We start from the raw sequence: 19,504 nt of genomic DNA on the forward strand, positions 1-19,504 counted from the left end.
AAATTTTTTATTCAATGAACACGCTTGTTATTTCCTGTTTTCCTTGGCTCTTTTTCTAAAAAAATGTGAACAGATGGAGGAGTCTAAGGTCAGAAGACAATGCTGTTTTATTATCATGTTTGTAGTTTCTTCCATCTTTAACTTTCTTCCCTGCAATTTTTTAAACTTGAAAATATTGAGAAACTGGGTTTCTAAAAGCTTTGCATCCTATAGTTCCGTTTTAATGAAAAATTAAAAGAATGTTAAGTAAATGCAATTAGTAAACTAATTGAAATTAGTAAAGTAATTGAAACTGAAATTGTAATTAAAATCAAACCAAACTAAAACTAAGTTATCATTTTACATTTAGTAGCAATAGCACTATATCGCTTCACAGTGCTTTACAGCCCTCTCTAAGCGGTTTATAGAGTCAGCCCATTGCCCTGAACAATCTGGTCCTCATTTTACCCATCTTGGAAGGATGGAAGGCTGAGTCAACCTTGAGCCTGGTGAGATTCGATCTGCCAAACTGCTGGCAGCCGGTGATCAGCAGAAGTAGGCCTGCAGTACTGCATTCTAGCCATTGCGTCACCACGGCGCTAGTAGATATATTACGTGATCCGCTGAGGAGCAAATCAGGATATACATAATGCATTTTCTTGAAATAGCAAAGTTAACTTAGAGTGATATAAAATGAATATTCCATACATTTCAATTCTCTCTAGTCTTTACTTTTTCCTCCATGGTTCAGTACTTCTCCAAAGTTACCTTCTTCTGAATCTCTGCAGTGTAGCTATGAAGATAGTTCAATTGTTCTTCTGCCATTTTCTCTTAACCTCAAAATTAAAATGTACACATTTCCTCTCAACCTTTCCTGTTGCCCTTGCAGTAATCTTATGAGAATGGTAGAGAGTTGAGGTTGGGATCCATAGCACTTCTGTTCAAAGAGAAAAGAAATGTGAATGTGATTTAAGGGCCTCCTTTGTTGACAGTCTGTCGACCTTGAAGTTGACCTGACCAAAGACATCTTGGAGCTTCAATGTTGCCCGTGACCCGTCAAAACCGCGCTCGACTAAACCGCGCCCGATTAAACCGCGTCGCTGACGTCATCAACAGGGTGACAACAGCCAGCGTGGAGAAAGAAGGGCACTTTAAATAGCGCTTTGAAAGCAAGCCGATTCAACTTAAGGTAAGGGTTAGGTTTAGGGTTAGGTTTAGGGTTAGGTTTAGGGTTAGCTTTAGGGTTAGGTTAAGGGTTAGGGTTAGGGTTAGGTTAAGGGTTAGGATTAGGTTTAGGGTTAGGTTTAGGTTAGGTTAAGGGTTAGGTTTAGGGTTAGGTTTAGGGTTAGGTTTAGGGTTAGGTTTAGGGTTAGGTTTAGGGTTAGGTTTAGGATTAGGTTTAGGGGGGTTAGGTTTAGGGGTTAATTTTAGGTTTAGGGTTTACAGCGTGCTTCTGTCTCCGCGCCGTTGTCGCCCTGTTGATGATGTCAGCAATGCGGTTTAGTCGGGCGTGGTTTAGTCAAGCGCGGTTTAGCCGAGCGCGGTTTTGTGGTGGAACCAATGTCTTACTGGAACTGACGGATAAGGAGGGGAGATTAGAGATAGCTGTGGTTTTGTAGCCAAAAGAAAAAAAAATACTTTTTCTTGGGAACCAAGGACATTCTCATACCTGGTCAGAGGAAGGAGGAGTGATGTCACTAGGCAACCAGATGGCGCCTTGATTGGAGCATGTGACTGATTGTTTGGGGCGGGGGAAAAACTTTTACTTATAATTAGGTGAAAACTGTGGGAACCTTTGGAGTCGGTATTCACCCGACTTGTGCCAATATATGCCCAAATAAAATTATTCCTTGAGGAATCTACCTGCCTTGGAGTTTTGTTCGCTATGGGTGTATTACTTGGAACCCTGACACAATCACTTGTTGCTGCTATTGAATTTATGTCAAAGTGTCTTCAACTAAGTACTCAATACAGCAAAATAATATTTTTAAATTGACGAAAGCCGATGAAGAAAATCTGGCCTTGCTCTGCCCATTGACTTTATGTCCCTAACATAAGCTGATGAGCAAATCCATCAGATCTTATCTCTAATTGCAAACAAAACTGGTGCCTACCCTAGCCTCCTACGTGTTCCCATGGACCTTCTACTGCTTTGGTATCACTGCTATTGTCCAGATTGTACTGTAAAATTGGTAAAAGAGGTGTGTTTGCTTAGCTCCAGGCAGAGACTTCAATCTCAGACTGATTTTTTTCCCTTCACATCCCTGTTACTCAGTAATCCTTTGAGTGCTCTGGATTTGATTCCAAAAGGACTCTTTGGACAGCTGCATGTTTTTCCTAGTATTGTACTCTCGCTAGGCACATGGCCATGCTTTCTTGGAGCCTGGGGAGGGTGAAAACAGCCTCCCTCGCCCCCTTTTCCGGAGGCTGGAAAAGGCCCATTTTCCGACTTCCGGTGGGCCCGTTAGGTCTGTTCCTCACCCTCCCCAGGCTCCATAGGCTTTCTAGGAGCCTGGGGAGGGCAAAAACGCCCTCCACCCCCCTGGAGGCCCTCCAGAGGCCAGAAACAGCCTATTTTCTGACTTCCAGGTAGTCCATTGGGCCATTTGTTTCCCTCCGGAGGGCGAAAAACGGCTGAAAATCAAGGCTGAAAATCAGCTGGCCAGCTGACAGGGCAACGCCTTGGGTGCCCTCAGAAATGGCTCCACATGCCATCACGGACTTCTGTAATGAATATTGAATAGAAGAATGGGCAATATATAAATTTAATAAATAAATAGTGGGATTAAATCAATTTGGGGGAAGTGTATTTTTCCCATTTTTTCCCAATGCTTTTGAATTATTAGTCACATTTCTAAATTTAATTTTGGTAAATATTGCATATTATAAATAGTTCTTTTTTTAAAAAAAAGGAATCACAAGGAATTTAATTTGGGCCGCCTGTTCCTAATGGAGCAGAAGGCTTGTTTCAACACGCTGTGCTGAGATCAAACCTAAATATTAGACATATCCCCAGTCTAGTTTCTCTTTCTGCTTTTCAAGTAAGCCACCAAATATGCAGCTTGAAGGATCATGTATTGTAGCTAAATGCTCTGAGTCAGAGAGAAGAGAGGTAATGGACTTGAACTTATACATTTTTTCTCTCTGGTAGCTAAAGTCATAACATAATTTATAAAACACCCACATGATTTATGTTGTCTCTTTGTCTTCTGGCAACATGTATAAATTTCAAACTTAAAAAGCCGTGACTGCAGCCAAAAGCCCAGTCTGTAAAAAATGCTGGGAAACCCCAGGTGCCTAAAAATTCATGATGCTTAGTGGTGTCTGCGAGTAAGTGTCAAAACAGAAAGAGAGAGGGGGGGGGGGAGAAAGGAAGGAAGGAAGGACGAAAGGAAGGAAGGAAGGAAGGAAGGACGAAAGGAAGGAAGGAAGGAAGGAAGGAAGGAAGAAAGAAAGAAAGAAAGAAAGAAAGAAAGAAAGAAAGAAAGAAAGAGAAAGAAAGAGAGAGAATCAAGTTTGATCACGCAAAGGCCAAGTGTCTGAGAAAAGTACTTCCTTTTTTAAATAATTGTTTTAATTTTTTATAAATGTATCAAATCAATGCTTGGACAGTGTGGCACCTGGGTATCATACATTCTAATACAAATAAAACTAATAAAGTTAATAATAATGGTTACATTCAGTCAACATGTATTTCTAGTAATAATACACATTTATATTAGTTTGCAATCTATCATTGTTCAGTTGTTCCACATTTTCTCTTATTATTACTTCCATTTTATTATATAAAAATGTATACACTAATATTCCCCCTTCTCTTATTTCTATCACTTATTCTAGCTTTTAATCATGTCATCCTTTGTTTAAAAACGTTTCCTTTCTTTCCTATCAAACTTTTAATCATTAAACAATAAGGAGAGAGAGAGAGAGAGAGAGGCAAAACATAAGAGCAACATAAAAGAAAATTCAAGAAAAGTACTTCCTGTAAAGCGTAAGAAATTTTGTTGAGTTTAAAACTATACCAGAAGATCTTACTGTACAGGTAGTCCTCGACTTATGACCATGATTGAGCCCCAAATTTCTGTTGCTAAGCGAGACCGCGGTTAAGTGAAGTTTGTCCCATTTTATGACTTTCCAATTGTAGAAGTGAACCTCTGTAGTTGTCAAGTTAGTCACACAGTTGTTAAGTGAATCTGGCTTCCCCGTTGATTTTGCCCATCGGAAGGTCACAGAAGGGGACTCACATCACCTTGGGACACTGCAGTCATCATAAATATGTTGCCAAGTTGCCAAGCTGTTGAATGTTGATCACATGACCATGGGGATGCTGCAATGGTCATAAATGTGAAAAATGGTCATAAGTCACTTTTTTCAGTGCTGTTGTAACTTTGAATGGTCACTAAATAAACTTTTGTATGTTGAGGACTACCTGAACTATCTCCCCCCCCCCACGAGGCCCGATTTGTCTATTTCGCATCATCTCCCTCCTTTGTAATCCTTATTTTGCTAAAATTTGTCCTCCAAATTTTTCCAGGGAAAGAGAGATCTATTTTTCTATTTATGTTCAAATTGCTTTAAATCCCCCCACCCTGCTATTTTCAGCTTGCCTCTTCTTTGCAGTTTCAGTGATGCCTCTGTACCAGAGGTGGGTTGCTAGCGGTTCGCAACTGTTCGGGCGAACCAGTAGTGGAAATTGGTATTTCCTTGCCGAACCAGTAGGAACAAACTGAATACGCCCCCAAACCTGTTCCCCGGTTGCCACAGCTGTTGCCAGCTTGGTTTTAAATCATTTTTTAATGTTCTGCGCATGCGCAGAACAATTTACTCTCAACTGTGCATGAAGCGAGTGCATGCACACAAAATGCGAGCGCAGCGAACCCGCACCAATGCTGGCAGCAACCCCTTCTCTGTACAGATTTTACTTGCATATTTCTGCATCATTATTGAGCTTTCCTGAGTTTCCCATTCCCTAAACTGAAAAGGCTGCAGGAGGGGAAGATGATTTAAGATTTATTTTAGACTTGAGAAGTCAGGGAATCTGTGATGAATGGAAATTTGCCCACTGTTCTTGGCTACCTTGTAATAAGATAAGTGCCAGGATGAACAATTTTTCTTCTTAAACAGACAAACACTTTTTCATTAATTGAAAGAGGAGTCCCTTTTGATTTAAGGCCAAAAGCACCTAATATATTTTGGGTCAGTGCCACAGTCCAATTTCCCAATCTGCCAGGGATATCATCTGGCTTAATTTTTGCATGTTTCCGAGGGTTAAAATGGTTAAAGGTAAAGATGGGAGCATTTTGTTTTCAAATAGCTTTCTGCTTCCGTTCCATCCTTAAAAATTCTCAAACCCTCAACCCGAGCTAAATTTACCCCTTGTGAAAGTTGGTTAGTTTGCTGCCAGGTTTTTCTGATGCTATCTTGGAATATTTTGGGTGTGGTAGAGCAGATGCCGTGGGGAGACATCAAGCCACTACTGTATGTTAAGATTAAGACTAAAATGCAATTCAGTTTTACAGAGAAAATTGTGGGTTTGATGCTGCCAAAACAATAGCTCAGTTTTCCAACCATTTACAGCAATTAGAGTTAGGATTTTGCTAATATCTAGTGTTTATCCCGCTCTGTGTCTGTAGCAGAAGAAATGGAAATGTGCAAAATGGATGCTCACTTGAGACTACTAAGCGAGACAAGCCAAATATGCAAAGACGTCTAATTAAATCTGGCAAAAGTTTCTTTACAGATAGCCAATTTCGTTGTATTTAAATACAATGACAATAAAGATTAAAGATTATACTAGATAAATAAGTGTCTTTTCTGTAGTCCTCTGTCTAGGTAGTGGGCCAAATTTTTCAACTTTCAAACATTTAAGGGGTGCTAAAAGTTGTGCCACTCCTTGGAGATTGTTAAGATATTTTGGTTTAATGTAATTTAGATGTGCTTGATAAGTAACTATATACATATCATAACTTTTTAACATTTTGTTTGTTTCATGTGTATATATGTGCATGTGTAGGTATATGTTGCATTTGACTTACAAAAAAGTGGTTCACAGCATTCCAGTGGAAAAAGAAATTCTATTATTATGATGAAAAGGGAAGGAGAGTAGGAATTATAAGGCATAACATCAAATGATTGTGCCAAACTTACAACCGCAATTCAGATAGTTCTTGCTGTTTGGTGAATTCTGTAGGGTTGCAGCCTCCCTCTGTCACATAAGCTCTGTTTGCAACCTCCTGTCAGCTTCCCATTGACTTTGAATGTGGGAAGTCAGCAGTGAAGGTTGCAAATGGTGATCCGCACTGTCGTAATTACAAGCTAGCCACTGAGCACTCCATTAGTGATTGTGTGACCATGGGGGACACCATAAAAGCTGCAGCTACATGGGCCCATCGTAACTACCAGACAGCTAACATCATCGTGTATTACTATTATTCTTCCCATTTTTCCTATTACCGATACCCTTCCTACATATGACTATAAGTTGGTTGCTTGTATCGTTATGATTTATATTGTTTTCTTTAGTTTCCTAATATGATTCATGTTGCTTGCTTATTTAGTATCCTATGACTTTCACGAAGTGTTGTATCTTAGGATTGATGATGGATGTATTTTTATGAAGACTATGATCATAATTTATCACTTATTGCTTTTATGTATAGAGAGTTTATGCCCCGAAGACAAATTCCTTGTGTGTCCAATAACATTTGGCCAATAAAGAATTCTGTTGTGTTCTGTTCTATTCTACTCTATTCTACTCTCCCTACTCCACTCCACTCCACTCCACTCCACTCCACTCCATCAAACTGACTCAGAAAGTGATTACTAGAGCTAGTACTTCAACCACCTACAAGAACATATCAGAACCTTTCAAAAACAGGATGAAATCAGCTCCAAAAGAACTAGGGGACACTTGTTTGCCAGGAATGTGATAGCTTTGAAAAAGGCAATGCTTGAATCAAGGATCTCATCTTGAAATTCATTTATGTGCCAAGAAGGTTGAGAAAGTTTGGAAGAAGAAATAGCTTTCTAAAGAAACTCTGTATGTATATGCAGGAATTTAGTAGAGTCTTACCCTTGACTCATTTGCCCACCAAGTGTGTTTGGACCAGAAGTCATTAAGTATCTTGTCAACTGAGATCTAATGCATCTGGAAGTTATGAGATAAGGGAAAGTTCACATACTCCTATCTCCATTCCATTCCATTCAACTCTAACTCTTTGAAGGGTCGTTGAACAAGTAGACATTAAACAAAGGCTATCTGTTATGCAGGCCTCTTTCCTTCCCTCCTTCCCTCCCACTTCACCAAGTTCCTAGCTGTTGATATTTTTTGCCTGAATTAGGCACAGATTCACACTGTATCATTTTAATACTAATTTTCCATGCATCTGCTCTACAACAGAAACATTTGAAGTGATAGATTTCTTTTGTGCTGACAGGTTTTTCCAAAGTTGTTTCATTCTACAACTAAGGTTAATGAAATGCAATGTATAACATTGAACACTTTCTAGTCTCTATCATGCCCAGATATTCAAGTCAGTGTATCTTATTGAGGAGATAAGCAATAATGATATTGAAATATTTCTTTTTATTATTAGAACTTGCCTGCATCAAAGACAAAGACCGCTTGAAGTGACCTGCTCTCCGTAGCGAATTGCAGAAGAATGTGGATTAACCAAATTCCTTGCTACCTACTGATGGTAGCACATTTGTTTATTCTGAACCGGTTTGTCTACAGCCAAGAAAAAGGTTGGTGTGATTTGATGTTTCTTTGCTCTTTGTCTGCTATCTATTATAACTTCCCAAAAAGTTCTCTCTCTCAATTGGGAAATATATGGCCTCCAAATATTACTAAAGGACAACTCTCAGTATCTTTTATCAATGATGGGAATTGTAATCCAACCACATCTGGAGAACTACAAGTTCTCCTCTCTTGTATTGCAATATATTGCTTGATGCGCATATTGGGCCATCTTGGCAGCTTTCAAATGTATGGACGTGAAAATCTAGAATCTTCAGCAATGGCCTTATTGGAATTCCAAGAACTTGAAAGCGGGAACACCCGGACAGACAAAATAACAAATTCAAATCTATTTATTTAAAAATGCAGGTTTGCAAGTCTCCTAACTTTTTCATAGGACTTCCTTTGGATAGTTCTTTCCATGCCTATTTTCCCATGAAGCACAATATTATGCTGTCTATGGAACAGAGCATTGATGTAAAGCATGAGAGGATGAAAGTGGTGGAAAGGACCAAGAATGCTAAGACCTTCATTGACTCTTGTTCTGTATTTTCCCCACACCGCTTGTTTTACAGGCTATGTAATATTTATAATAATTATATTTATTTTGAATAGATAGATTGATGGGTAGATGGATAGATGGATGGATGGATAGATAGATAGATAGATAGATGGATGGATGGATGGATGGATGGATGGATAGATAGATAGATGATAGATAGATAGATAGATAGATAGATAGATAGATAGATAGATAGATAGATAGATAGATAGATAGATGATATAGATATAGATGTGTTTGTGTCTATGTGTAAATTTTTACTTATTAATGTTCATTATATTATAATAGTATAAACATCATAAAATAAATTGTAACCTAGTGTATTAATGTGAGCTGGGGAGGGCAGTGGTTATGACTCTTGACATGTGATTTAAGCATTTAGTGTTCCTATTCTTAAAAAATTATAGGATGTGCCCCTTACTACCATCTAAAATTAGAATCTTAGAAATAAACACAAATTAAACTAAAGACAGCAGTGTCTCAGATTCCTGCATCTAATGCTGTAGCATTTTTGCTACAAATTTCTCCTGTAATAGAAGCAACCATTGTTTTGCCTTTGAGTACAAGGCATTACAGAGCCTCGTGGCTGACAGCCTTCATTTTGCAACCTAGAACATTTCAATTTTTTATTATTATTTTTGGTTTGGTAAAGGGAAAAGCTAGAAGGCTATAGCTTCTGGGGAGCATCCAGCACCCAATTTGCTCCTTAAATGGCTTTCCTGGCCTCCCCAAAATGGGAACCTTCCCCTCCCCACTTTCAAAATGTGTAACAATGTTGTTGCACTCTCTCAAACTGATGGAAATGGCACATTTCTGCTGAGAAGCCAAAAAAAAAAAAAGGCAATGTTGCAACTACTGTAAATATTTTCATTTGCTTTATTTTACTGGCAATGTACTTGGGCTTGAGAAGGGATGTTTGTTCTAGGTTAATCCTAGTCTATTTTAAGTTTTTATTGCAAACTGTCTTGCGTGTCTTCAACATGTGGCAAAGTAGAAGCACAAGATAGAGCCCACGTAGATTGACAAGTTGCCAAATTAGACGGTTATGCAAATATGTTTAAAGTAAACTCGAAGAGGAATCCCTTTGCTTCCTGAAACGGTTTGATGTGACTTAAGGCAGGTAGTCCTTAACTTACGACCACAATTGAGCCCCACATTTACGTTGCTTAGCGAGACATGTGTTCAGTGAATGTTGCCCATTTTACGAGCTTTCTTGCCCCCTTTGTTAAGTGAACCATTGCAGTTGTGAAGTTAGCAACACGGCTGTTAAATGAATCCGGCTTCCCCCTTGACTTTGCTTGTCAGAAGATCGCAAAAGATGCTCCCATGACCCCAGGACACAGCAACCGTCATAAAGAGGAGTCAGTTGTCAAGCATCCACATTTTAATTGCATGACCACGGGGATGCTGCAACCGTCGTAATTGTGAAAAATGGTCACCGGTCACTTTTTTTCAATGCAGTTTTAACTTTGAATGGTCACTCAACGAACTGTTGTAAATCAAGGACTGCCTGTACATGCATGCCTCTGTTTATGCAAATACCATATTTTTCACTCTATAAGATGCACTGGACTATAAGACACACATTAACTTTAGAGGAGGAAAACAAGAAAAAAAATATTTCTCTGCCTCCCAGCATCCATCCGGTATTCATCTGGCTAGCATCCTTGCAGCAAACAGCAAACAGCCTGGTGAGCTTCAGCACGTTATCACAACCCAGCACGTGGCTCATCAGAGCTCTGCTCTGTTGCACCCACCACTAGTTAGCTGAGTGACGGCTAGATCTTGGCCTTCCATAGCCCCGCCGATCAACAGGCTGGCCGACCGGCAACACTGCCTTGCTGCCTCCTCCATGTCTGCTATCTGCACCGTGGAATGCTAGAGTCTTTGCCACCAAGCAGCTGATCAGCGGTTGATTGGCCTCCCAGAATACTGCTGATCAGCTGTTCCAGGGAATCGCTACCGCTGTTCGCTGCTGCTATCTGGGTCTATGTTTTAAAAGAGGAGGTTCTGAACACTTGTTTACAGCCATGAACACTAGCATGTCTGGCCCATTCTGCACAAGGGATATTTGAATCCCATGAGGAAATGCACACCCAGAACAATTTGGCACACCATGATGAATTGATCAGGTTTCTGCTGAAAATTTGACCAGGCTGTATTGTCTGCCTCCAAGTCACTGAGCCATATTCTTAATTGCCAGTGATTCATTGTGGTGGCCCAGATTAGATCTCTAGTGATGCGGTCAGGCAATAAGTTAGAGGAAACATTTTAATAGCTTCCTTTTGAATTTTTATATACTGAGATATAATCCACAGTTTGGGGAAAATCCATACTATGAAATGTTTGGCTAAAGCCAGCATCTGCTTGTACAGACTGTTCTTTGAGAAGATTGGCTATTGTTATCTTAAGAAATGAATTCAGTCCTCTGTTATACATGGGTTCCGATATAATATCCATCATGCTTTACTGTGATCTTCTTAACTTTGCAGCTTTTAGGAATTGGAACTTAACTCCCAGAATTCCTAGCTATTGGCCATACTGTTTAAACTATAAATATCCAATCTTGGCAACTTTAAGATCTATGGACTTCAGGTGCTTGGCAACTGGCTTGTATTTATGAGAGTTGCGCTGTACCAATATGAACTTCATTGGTAACCTTCTCAGCTATCTGCTGACCATTGTCAATAGGACAAGTAAAGTCAGTGGGGGAAGCCAGATTCTCTTATCACCCGCATGATTCACTTAGCAACTACAGTGTTCCATTGGTTGATTGTTCTCACTGTCAGAAAGTTCCTCCTTATTTCTAGGTTGAATCTCTCCTTGATCAGTTTCCATCCATTATTCCTTGTCTGGCCTTCAGGTGCTTTGGAAAATAAGTTGATCCCTTCCTCTCTGTGGCAGCCCTTCAAATATTGGAACACTGCTATCTTGTCTCCCCTGGTCCTTCTCGTCACTAGACTAGCCATGCCCAGTTCCTGCAACTGTTCTTCCTATGTTTTAGCCTCCAGTCCCCTAATCATCTTTGTTGCCACAGTTGCTTTACTTAATAGATGTAGCAAAAGTGATGAAATGGAGCAAAACTCACTTAACAACTGCCTTGCTTAACAATGGAAATGTTGGGCTGTTGTTGAGGATTACCAGTACAGTTAATTGAATTCTTGCAAATAAAAATTCACAATGGAATACTTTTCCTAAAGTTTGCTTTTAAAAGTGATTGTTTATCACCATAATAAATTGTGTGGGATTGGCTGTTTTCTCACCCCCCCACTTTCTAAACAAAACAAAAGTCATAGCTTTTCTGGCTCACTCCCTGCTTTGTTTGGCATTTGCATGTTGCCCTGCATTCCAGAGGGCAATGCCTATCCACAGAATGAATTAGTACTTTGTGTTGGCTACACTTCCTCAGGCAATAACATTAGGAGGCTCCCTCCAGCCATGCTTTGCATAGTCCAGAACTTGATTAGTGGATCTTGAGATACAGGAACTAACTTTACTGTGCTTTGCAATCTTATTTAGAAGAAGAAAAGGGAACACTGCTGGCTGCTAAGAATTCCTGACAAGTCTACATTTGTTATAGGATTTCGAATCTACCAGCCTCTGAACTGGAAGGCCCAGCAAAGATTATACTACCTGAGACTTCTCAGGAAACTGAATGAAAAAATGCTGGTGACCTTCTACCGCTGCACTATAGAGAGTATTTTAACTTACCGCGCCTATGTATGGTTTGCCAAATGCACAGTGGCAGATAGGACAGCGTTCCAGAGGGTTAACATCATAACATCAGAGGATCATTGGTTGCCCTCTCCCCTCTTTGGAAGAGCTTTATAGATCCTGCTGCCTTAAGAAAGTTCAAAACATTCTTAAAGATCCATCTCATCTCATTGTTTGAACTATTACCCTCCGGCAGACGGTACAGGATAATAAAAACAAGGACAAATAGGCTGGGAAAACAGCTTCTGTTCCAGAGCAGTAACTATATTGAATTCTACTGTATAGTGCAATATTAATGCAATATCAGAGGTTTTTAATTCAACTGTATAGAATGTGAAGGATGTGTGCTTGTGTTTTATTTGCATAGTTATAATGTACACTCAAGATGGCATTTAATTTCATTGTGCGAGGTGCAATGACCATAAAGTAAACAAAAAACTAAAAAACAAACAAACCCCAAACCAAGTGTTAACTCAGCAGCTAGCAAGCCAGTTTTCCTCTTACTGTTCCTTGAGATACACAAAACATGCACATTTTTATAATATTTTTCCAGCCTTCATATGTAATTTTTATAGGAGAAATGGTCTGACGTGGCTGATGATCTCTTGCTGTATTAAAGTCAGGAGTCTTACTTTATTGAAAAGAAAATTTCACTCAGTGAAATGGCAAATTTTGGACATTAATTTTGCTCGGGCTTAGGATTGTGAAGGAAAAATAACATTATTTTTGGCTTGTTCGTGGAGCTGGAAGAGAAGTCCACACCCCTCTCCCAAGTGAATTTCCTGCTTGAATACATCTTTTCTTAGCCTAGTTGATTTTGTTTTCGCACCAGTTTCTTCTTCATGTTTTAAAAATAAAATTAAAAGGGAGGGGAGCATGGAGATTTGAAAAAAAAAGTAATTCCACTGTTACACGGAGGCCAATGGTTAGCACATTATGTCCTCCTATATTTTTAAATGAAAGTTTCCTTTGAGCTGAGCTTGAGTGCAGAAGATATTTTGTGAAAAATCTATGTAGCTTTCTTGGCAACAATATGGAAATGGTTTATTATTGCCTATTGCTTGAGTCCTTTATGGTTTGGTTTTCTTGATCTTCCCACTGCAACATGAGTTACAGGCTGTCGAATTGTGGCATATTATCTCTTGTAATTCCAACCATCACATTGATGTTCAGTAGAGGGTTGTCGTGGCCTAGCGGTGAAGCTAATCGCTTCTCGTTCAAAAAGTTGAGAGTTCAATCCTAGGTAGCAGCAGGTAGTTGCGCTCTCTCCAGGCGCAAAAGAAAAAAATATCTGCTGCGAACTCCACATGGCATCAGGAAGGGCATCCAGCCAGTAAACGCTCAGCAGCGTCCAGTTACCCCAACTCTACCCCTAATTAGTTACGGGATGAGAGTCATAAAAGGGGAATTTATGTTGATGTTCACTGATTGATAGCAGAAACAAGCATTGATGTTGGTGACTCAAAAGAGCAGGGGGACAATGAAAAACTCAACCACCTCTCGCCAGAGAACCATAATCTTTTAAAAGTAACTTTCTATGCTAGCTTGGAATTATGAGAAATGAAATTCATATAATACGGGTAGTCCTCAACTTACAACAGTTCATTAGTAACTGTTTGACGTTACAACGGCACTGCAAAATGTGACCTATGACCGTTTTTAACAGTTATAACCGTTGCAACACCTCTAGGATCATGTGATCAAAATTCAGATGCTTGACAACTGTTTCATACTTATGACCATTGCAGTGTCCTGAGATCATGTGATCACCTTTCACAAGCAAAGTCAATGTGGAAGCCAGATTCCCTTAACAACCATGTTACTAATTTAACAACTGCAGTGATTCACTTAACAACTGTGGCAAAATATTTTTATAAAATGCCCCTTCCCCCACCGTGGTGCAGAAGGCTGATTAGGTCACACCCACCATGGCCACGCCCACCATGGCCACACCCACCCAGCAACTGGGCAGTGAAGCCCTTGTTAAAATTTTTGAAGCCCACCCCTGATTGTAACGAATAATTTAGACTCCACTCATGTGAATAGAATAGAATTCTTCATTGGCCAAGGGGGATTGGACACACAAGGAATTTGTCTTTGGTGCATAAGCTCTTAGTATACATAAAAAGACATGAAGGGATACATTTGTCAGGAATCATAAGGTACAACACTTAATGATAGTCATGGAGTACAAATAAGCAGTGAGGAAACAATCAATATCACTATAAATCGTAAGGATACAAGCAACAAAGTTACAGTCCTGTAGTCATAAGTGGGAGGAGATGGGTGATAGGAATAATGAGAAGATTAATAGTAATAGTAATGCAGCCTTAGTGAATAGTTTGACAGTGGTGAGGGAATTATTTGTTTAGCAGAGGAACCAAAGACCTGGGAAAACAGCCCAGTCTTAACAGCCTTTCCACTTGCCTTTATTAACATGAAATATGCAAGAGTTTCTGACATTCAGAGAGTTCACATAAAGTTGATTATAAAATACTTCCTGTGTTTTACTTTTATGCAACTGTGTGTGGTTTATGGTTCCGTGGTTTGTGGCTTGTGCCGCAACAAGATCATCAGCCAGAATGTTTGCTTTTTTGTGATAGCATGTTTTGATTCTTCATTTTTATTTTTATGAGGTTTTTTTTTAATATTGCTTAGAATAGACTATTGTATCTTCTTTATAACTAATTTCACAGTAGGCTTTCCACCTGTGAACTTATTCCCTCCTTTCCCCTAAGAATGCATGGTTACTTAACTGGGAATCTCTCTTCATTTTATCCCTATACAGTAGAACCTCTGGTCATGAATGCTTCTGACTACAACAAAATCGGGTTGTTGTTTTTTGTAAGTGCCAAATTTCTTGTTGTTTGTTTACAAACAACAACATGTGGCTGCAGCATTAATTTTGGTTAGGTTCGGGTCACAACCAAATCAGGCTGCGACCAAAGTTATGGAACAAATTATGGTTGTGACCAGTGTATTAGGGGGTGTCAAATTCAGTTTCATTCAAGGCTGTATCAAGATTGTGTTTCATTTTTTGGACTGGGGGTGTGTGGCCAGGGAGGGAATGGTCAGCTCGATGTCATTCATTTCGGGGGCACCCGTGGTGGCCCAGGTGAGGCTGGGGGGGGGGATCCTCCTGCAGCCCTCTGCCAGCAAAAATGGGAAGGCTGAATGTGGCCCTCCCAAGTTCCATTTTCATTTGCAGAGGCACTGTAAAGTGTTGGACCAGGACTCAGTCCAGATTCTAAGTCGATCCTAAGGTTCTCTGGATACTGACCCAAAGGTGGTTTTTCAGGAGGCAACTGGACTTTCTTGTTTTTTTCTTTTGAAGACATTTCACTTCTCAGCCAAGAAGCTTCTTCACCTCTGACTAGATATTGGGGAATGGAAGGATTTATATTTCTTGCAGGCAGTGGGTCATTTGCATCCTTTTAGAAGGTCCTTGAATCACTTGGAGGTTAATCTGTGTCCTCAGGCTCACCCGAGTAATGTTCCTGATCCCTGTAATCTGCAATTTTTTCCTCTGGAAATCCATTCCCACACCATTCAAAGGGTATCCATCCCAAATTGTACAGCTAAAAGTCTGTAGATATTCTCAGTCATCCATGTCATGGTTTCCCCAAAGGTGCTTTTTCAGGAGGCAACTGGACTTTCTTGTTTTTTTTCTTTCTCTGGGTACTATTGACCAAATTGGTAAAGGCACCTCAACCTACCTCATATGTCTACTTCAAAAACTATATGATTCCACCTTGATCTGCTGTGGGAATATACATTGGGTAAAGAAAGAAAACCATTTCATCAGCAGGGTGGGTAATACGGAACTGTTAGCATAGTAGCATCTACCTGTATTGCTGAATTTATGAAGGAATCCTGCTTGGGTCACAATGCAACCACCCTAAGGTGCAATTTGCAATTGCATTAAATGCCAATTGCATTTAATGAAAAACTCTTGACCATTAAGTTATATGCTTCACTTCAGTTCAGTAGGGTATTTTTTTTAGGAAACTTAAAATAAAATAAAAGTCTCTGGTTAGTATTGAGGGTCTTTTTTCCTTCCTAGTATTTTTCCTGCAAGTTTAGGGACCACTTATTTTTTCAGGTAAGCCAAATGTTCATGTATTGGTTGCAACAGGAATTGGCCAATTAGTCCTAAGCCTTACATCAAGGCTTAAGAGAGAGTGATTGGCTCAAAGTCACCTTTGTTCTGTTCTTTACTTTTTATTTATGTTGTCTGATGGTCCTGGGGAAATGTTGTTTTGTCTCACTGTGTACTGTACTGTATATTGTTGAAATGACAATAAAACCTACTTGACTTGACCTTTGAAAGCAAGGCAGACTAGAACTCACAGTCTCCTAGTTCCTACCCTGGTGCTTTAATCACGAGATCAAACTGACTATCAATGTTGAGGTGCTCATTCTGTTTTAAAGAATGAAGGTTAATTTTCTAAAAAGCTGATTTATTTACAGTCTGAAAATGAATCTTTTTTAAAAAAAACCTTCATAATTCCAGACATAGAAATAATACATAAGCAGTTCAAGGCTAGGTTCCTGCCATCATTACTACTGGTTTGGCAGCCGAAAATTTTTGCTCTTTCATAGTTTTCAGTGCGTAGATTTTTATAGTGGATGTTCATGAACATTTTAATTGTGGTTCCAGGTTCTTCATATTCGGCTCAGAACTTGACATGTATAACGCACAATCTTGATAATGTTGTCTGCACTTGGACTACGGATACTGGAGACGATTCAAAACTTACGTATGAATTCTGTTACAACGCCAGGTAACAATACTGATAACTTGTGCAAATTCTTTCCCAAATATTTTACTGTGCTGTACTAAATTTATATCTGGAATTGGTTTAAGAAAGGGCTCTTTAGAGACAGAGCACCAATGGAGTCTATAGAAGTAAATGTTCAATGTTCAATGTTTATTACACTTGTATGTCGCCCTATTCCCGAGGGACTCAGGGCGGCTAACAAACAAGGTGGGAGGGGGGGAATACAACAACAAACAAAGACAAAAACAAATACAAAAAACAGATTAAAACAACGCAACAGTCGTAACGATTCAAGTGGGGCTGGGAACTCATCAGCCCCAGGCCTGCCGGAACAGCCAGGTCTTGATAGCTTTGCAGAAAGACTGGAGGGTGGTGAGGGTCCGAATCTCCATGGGGAGGTCGTTCCAGAGGGCCGGAGCAGCCACAGAGAAGTCCCTCCCACAAGGGGTGGACAGTCGACATTGGCTAGCGGATGGTATTCGGAGGAGGCCTAATCTGTGGGATCTAATTGGTTGTAGGGAGGTAATTGGCAGGAGGCGGTCTCTCAAGTTTGCTTTGGCCTTATAAGTAAACTTATTAATGTTTTCCCTCTGCCAATGGTCACTAGAAATATCTCTCAGGTCTGATAGTGAAATAGAAAGCACTGCATTCCTCACATAGTATCACCACTGGTATTTTCATTCACAACAACACTTGCAAATGGTCTTCCTCAACTGAATCAGAAGACAGACAAGGGATTTGTTTTAGTTACATTTTAGTTGCATTTCAGATCTGAACTATCTTCAAGGACCGTACTACAGTATAGTTCTAATACATGTAGTTAATCCAGAAGTTACTAATGCATGGTTTACTGAAGGAAGTCTCCAGGAATGAAGGAGAAAATATAAGTAAATTTCCCACATTCTAGCTTGCTCCAGATGTCTAGACCTCAGATACTGTAATACCTTAAAACTGAGGTGTCAAACACAATTTCATTGGGGGCCTCATCGGGTTTGTGTTTGACCTGGCGGGGGACATGGCCAACTCACTGTCACTTATGTCGGGGGAACCTGTGGTGGCCTGAGCGCTCTGCCAGTGAAAGTGGGCTCCCGAGCTCAATTTTTGGCTGCAATGGCCTCTTGCAATCCTCTGCCAGCGAAAACTGAGCTCAGGAGGGCAACTTGGGCCAGTCCTTCACTGTTTCCAGCATGGCCCCGTGGGACAGATCTAAGCAATCTGTGGGTTGGATCTGGCCCATGGGCCTTGAGTTTGACACCCCTGCCCTAAAGTTATCTTGGATGAGAGTTGCTCCAACACAACTGGAAATCTTCAATTTTGGGAAGATGATGTAGAAAATGCAATAGATTAAGTTGGAAATAGTGTGACTTAAAATTTAGAACAAATCTTAACTTGAGGAACTTCTTAATGAAATGGCTCTACAAAGAAAACAGTCCTTTTGGTACATTGCTCGCTTCCCATTTTAAGAATTAAATCAGTTTAATCCTTGTCTTTTTAAAACTGTACTGTATCAGCCTTCATTCAGGCAAAATAATTCACATTATAGTTCAGGATCTCCATGTTTTTAAATAAGAATTTTGACCGAAATGAAAGGAATGACATCAGCTGGCAAATCCTTGGAAGTTTCATGGAACATTTCAAACTTAGGGAGCTGACTAACTACCTTATATATTTCCTGTTGTCAAGAAATACAATGAAGACACTTGGTAATAATTTCTGAAGCAACCATCGTTAAAAAAAATATGTCCATACTCTGGCTCCTTTAAAACCATAGTAAGATCTTTGTGCCAACCACAAAGAATGGGGATTCAGAAGGAAATGGTGGTCTGCTTTTCCCAAGAATTCCGTGATAGACATCACCAGACTGAAGCATTTGACATTCTTCTAAGAGATCAGTCGGAATACTTCTGTCAAAGGGCACTTGACATAACACATAAAACATTTTGTTCTGTGAAAGTTTTCTCAATATGTAACAGGAAGTTGCCATGCAATAAGCATTGTTATATTCTTTCATTAAAATGCTTGGTACCTGGAAAATTCCATTGTACATTTCTGGATAGACAACAGTGGTGAAGAAATGTTATCTCAGCCACTCAATAAGATATAAAACCTAGGCTAGTCTATGTTTGTCAAAATTTGCCCAAAGTTCTTTTTTCCCTCTGCCAATATCCCAAATATTTGATTGTCTATTACTTGGTATTAAGCCACTGTTAGGCCTTCAAAAAAAATTCCTTTGGTCTTGTTGCTAAGCGGTTTTCAGCAGGAGAAAACTTGCTTCTAATTTGGCAGATTTGAGGGTAAAACGACATGTTATCTTTCCCAAAGAGCATGAATTATAAATTACTTTTTCTGGTTTTTTTTCTGTTTTTCTTTCAATTGTGTTATTTTTCCTTACACAAATTATTAGAATTTTAATCAAGATTGGGCTTGTCACATTTTTTTCTAAGTAGGAAGACAATAATGAAGTCACTCATTCACCCTATTTTTTAAAAAGATAATTTTTTGTAAAGCATTACGAAGCAGTATATAATTCTTAAGTGCTGTTGCTATTTTGTCCTGATTTTCTATTTTTGACACCATACTTTAATGGTGGTTCGACTTTGTTTTTAAAGTTGTATTGTAAACAGTGGTAGGATTCAAATAATTTAACAACCGGTTCTCTGTCCTAATGAATGGCTCAGTAGGCGGGGCTTGGGGGGGTCATGTGACTGGGTGGGTGTGACCAACTCAATG

The 19,504-nt window shown here is 39.6% G+C and overlaps 1 protein-coding gene across 3 annotated transcripts in view; it reads left to right on the forward strand.

Annotated features, from left to right (window-relative positions):
- Positions 1–19,504, forward strand: part of LIFR (LIF receptor subunit alpha) — a 120,553-nt gene that overhangs the window by 40,238 nt on the left and 60,811 nt on the right. For all 3 annotated transcript variants that reach the window (XM_032213074.1, XM_032213073.1, XM_032213075.1), the window contains exons 2-3: positions 7,575–7,725; positions 16,654–16,777. In XM_032213074.1, the coding sequence (XP_032068965.1) occupies positions 7,641–7,725; positions 16,654–16,777 (209 nt within the window). In that variant the 5' untranslated portion in view covers positions 7,575–7,640. The remainder of the gene's footprint in view (positions 1–7,574; positions 7,726–16,653; positions 16,778–19,504) is intronic.

The sequence above is a fragment of the Thamnophis elegans genome, chromosome 3 (genome assembly GCF_009769535.1).
Source record: "Thamnophis elegans isolate rThaEle1 chromosome 3, rThaEle1.pri, whole genome shotgun sequence".
NCBI lineage: Eukaryota > Metazoa > Chordata > Lepidosauria > Squamata > Colubridae > Thamnophis > Thamnophis elegans.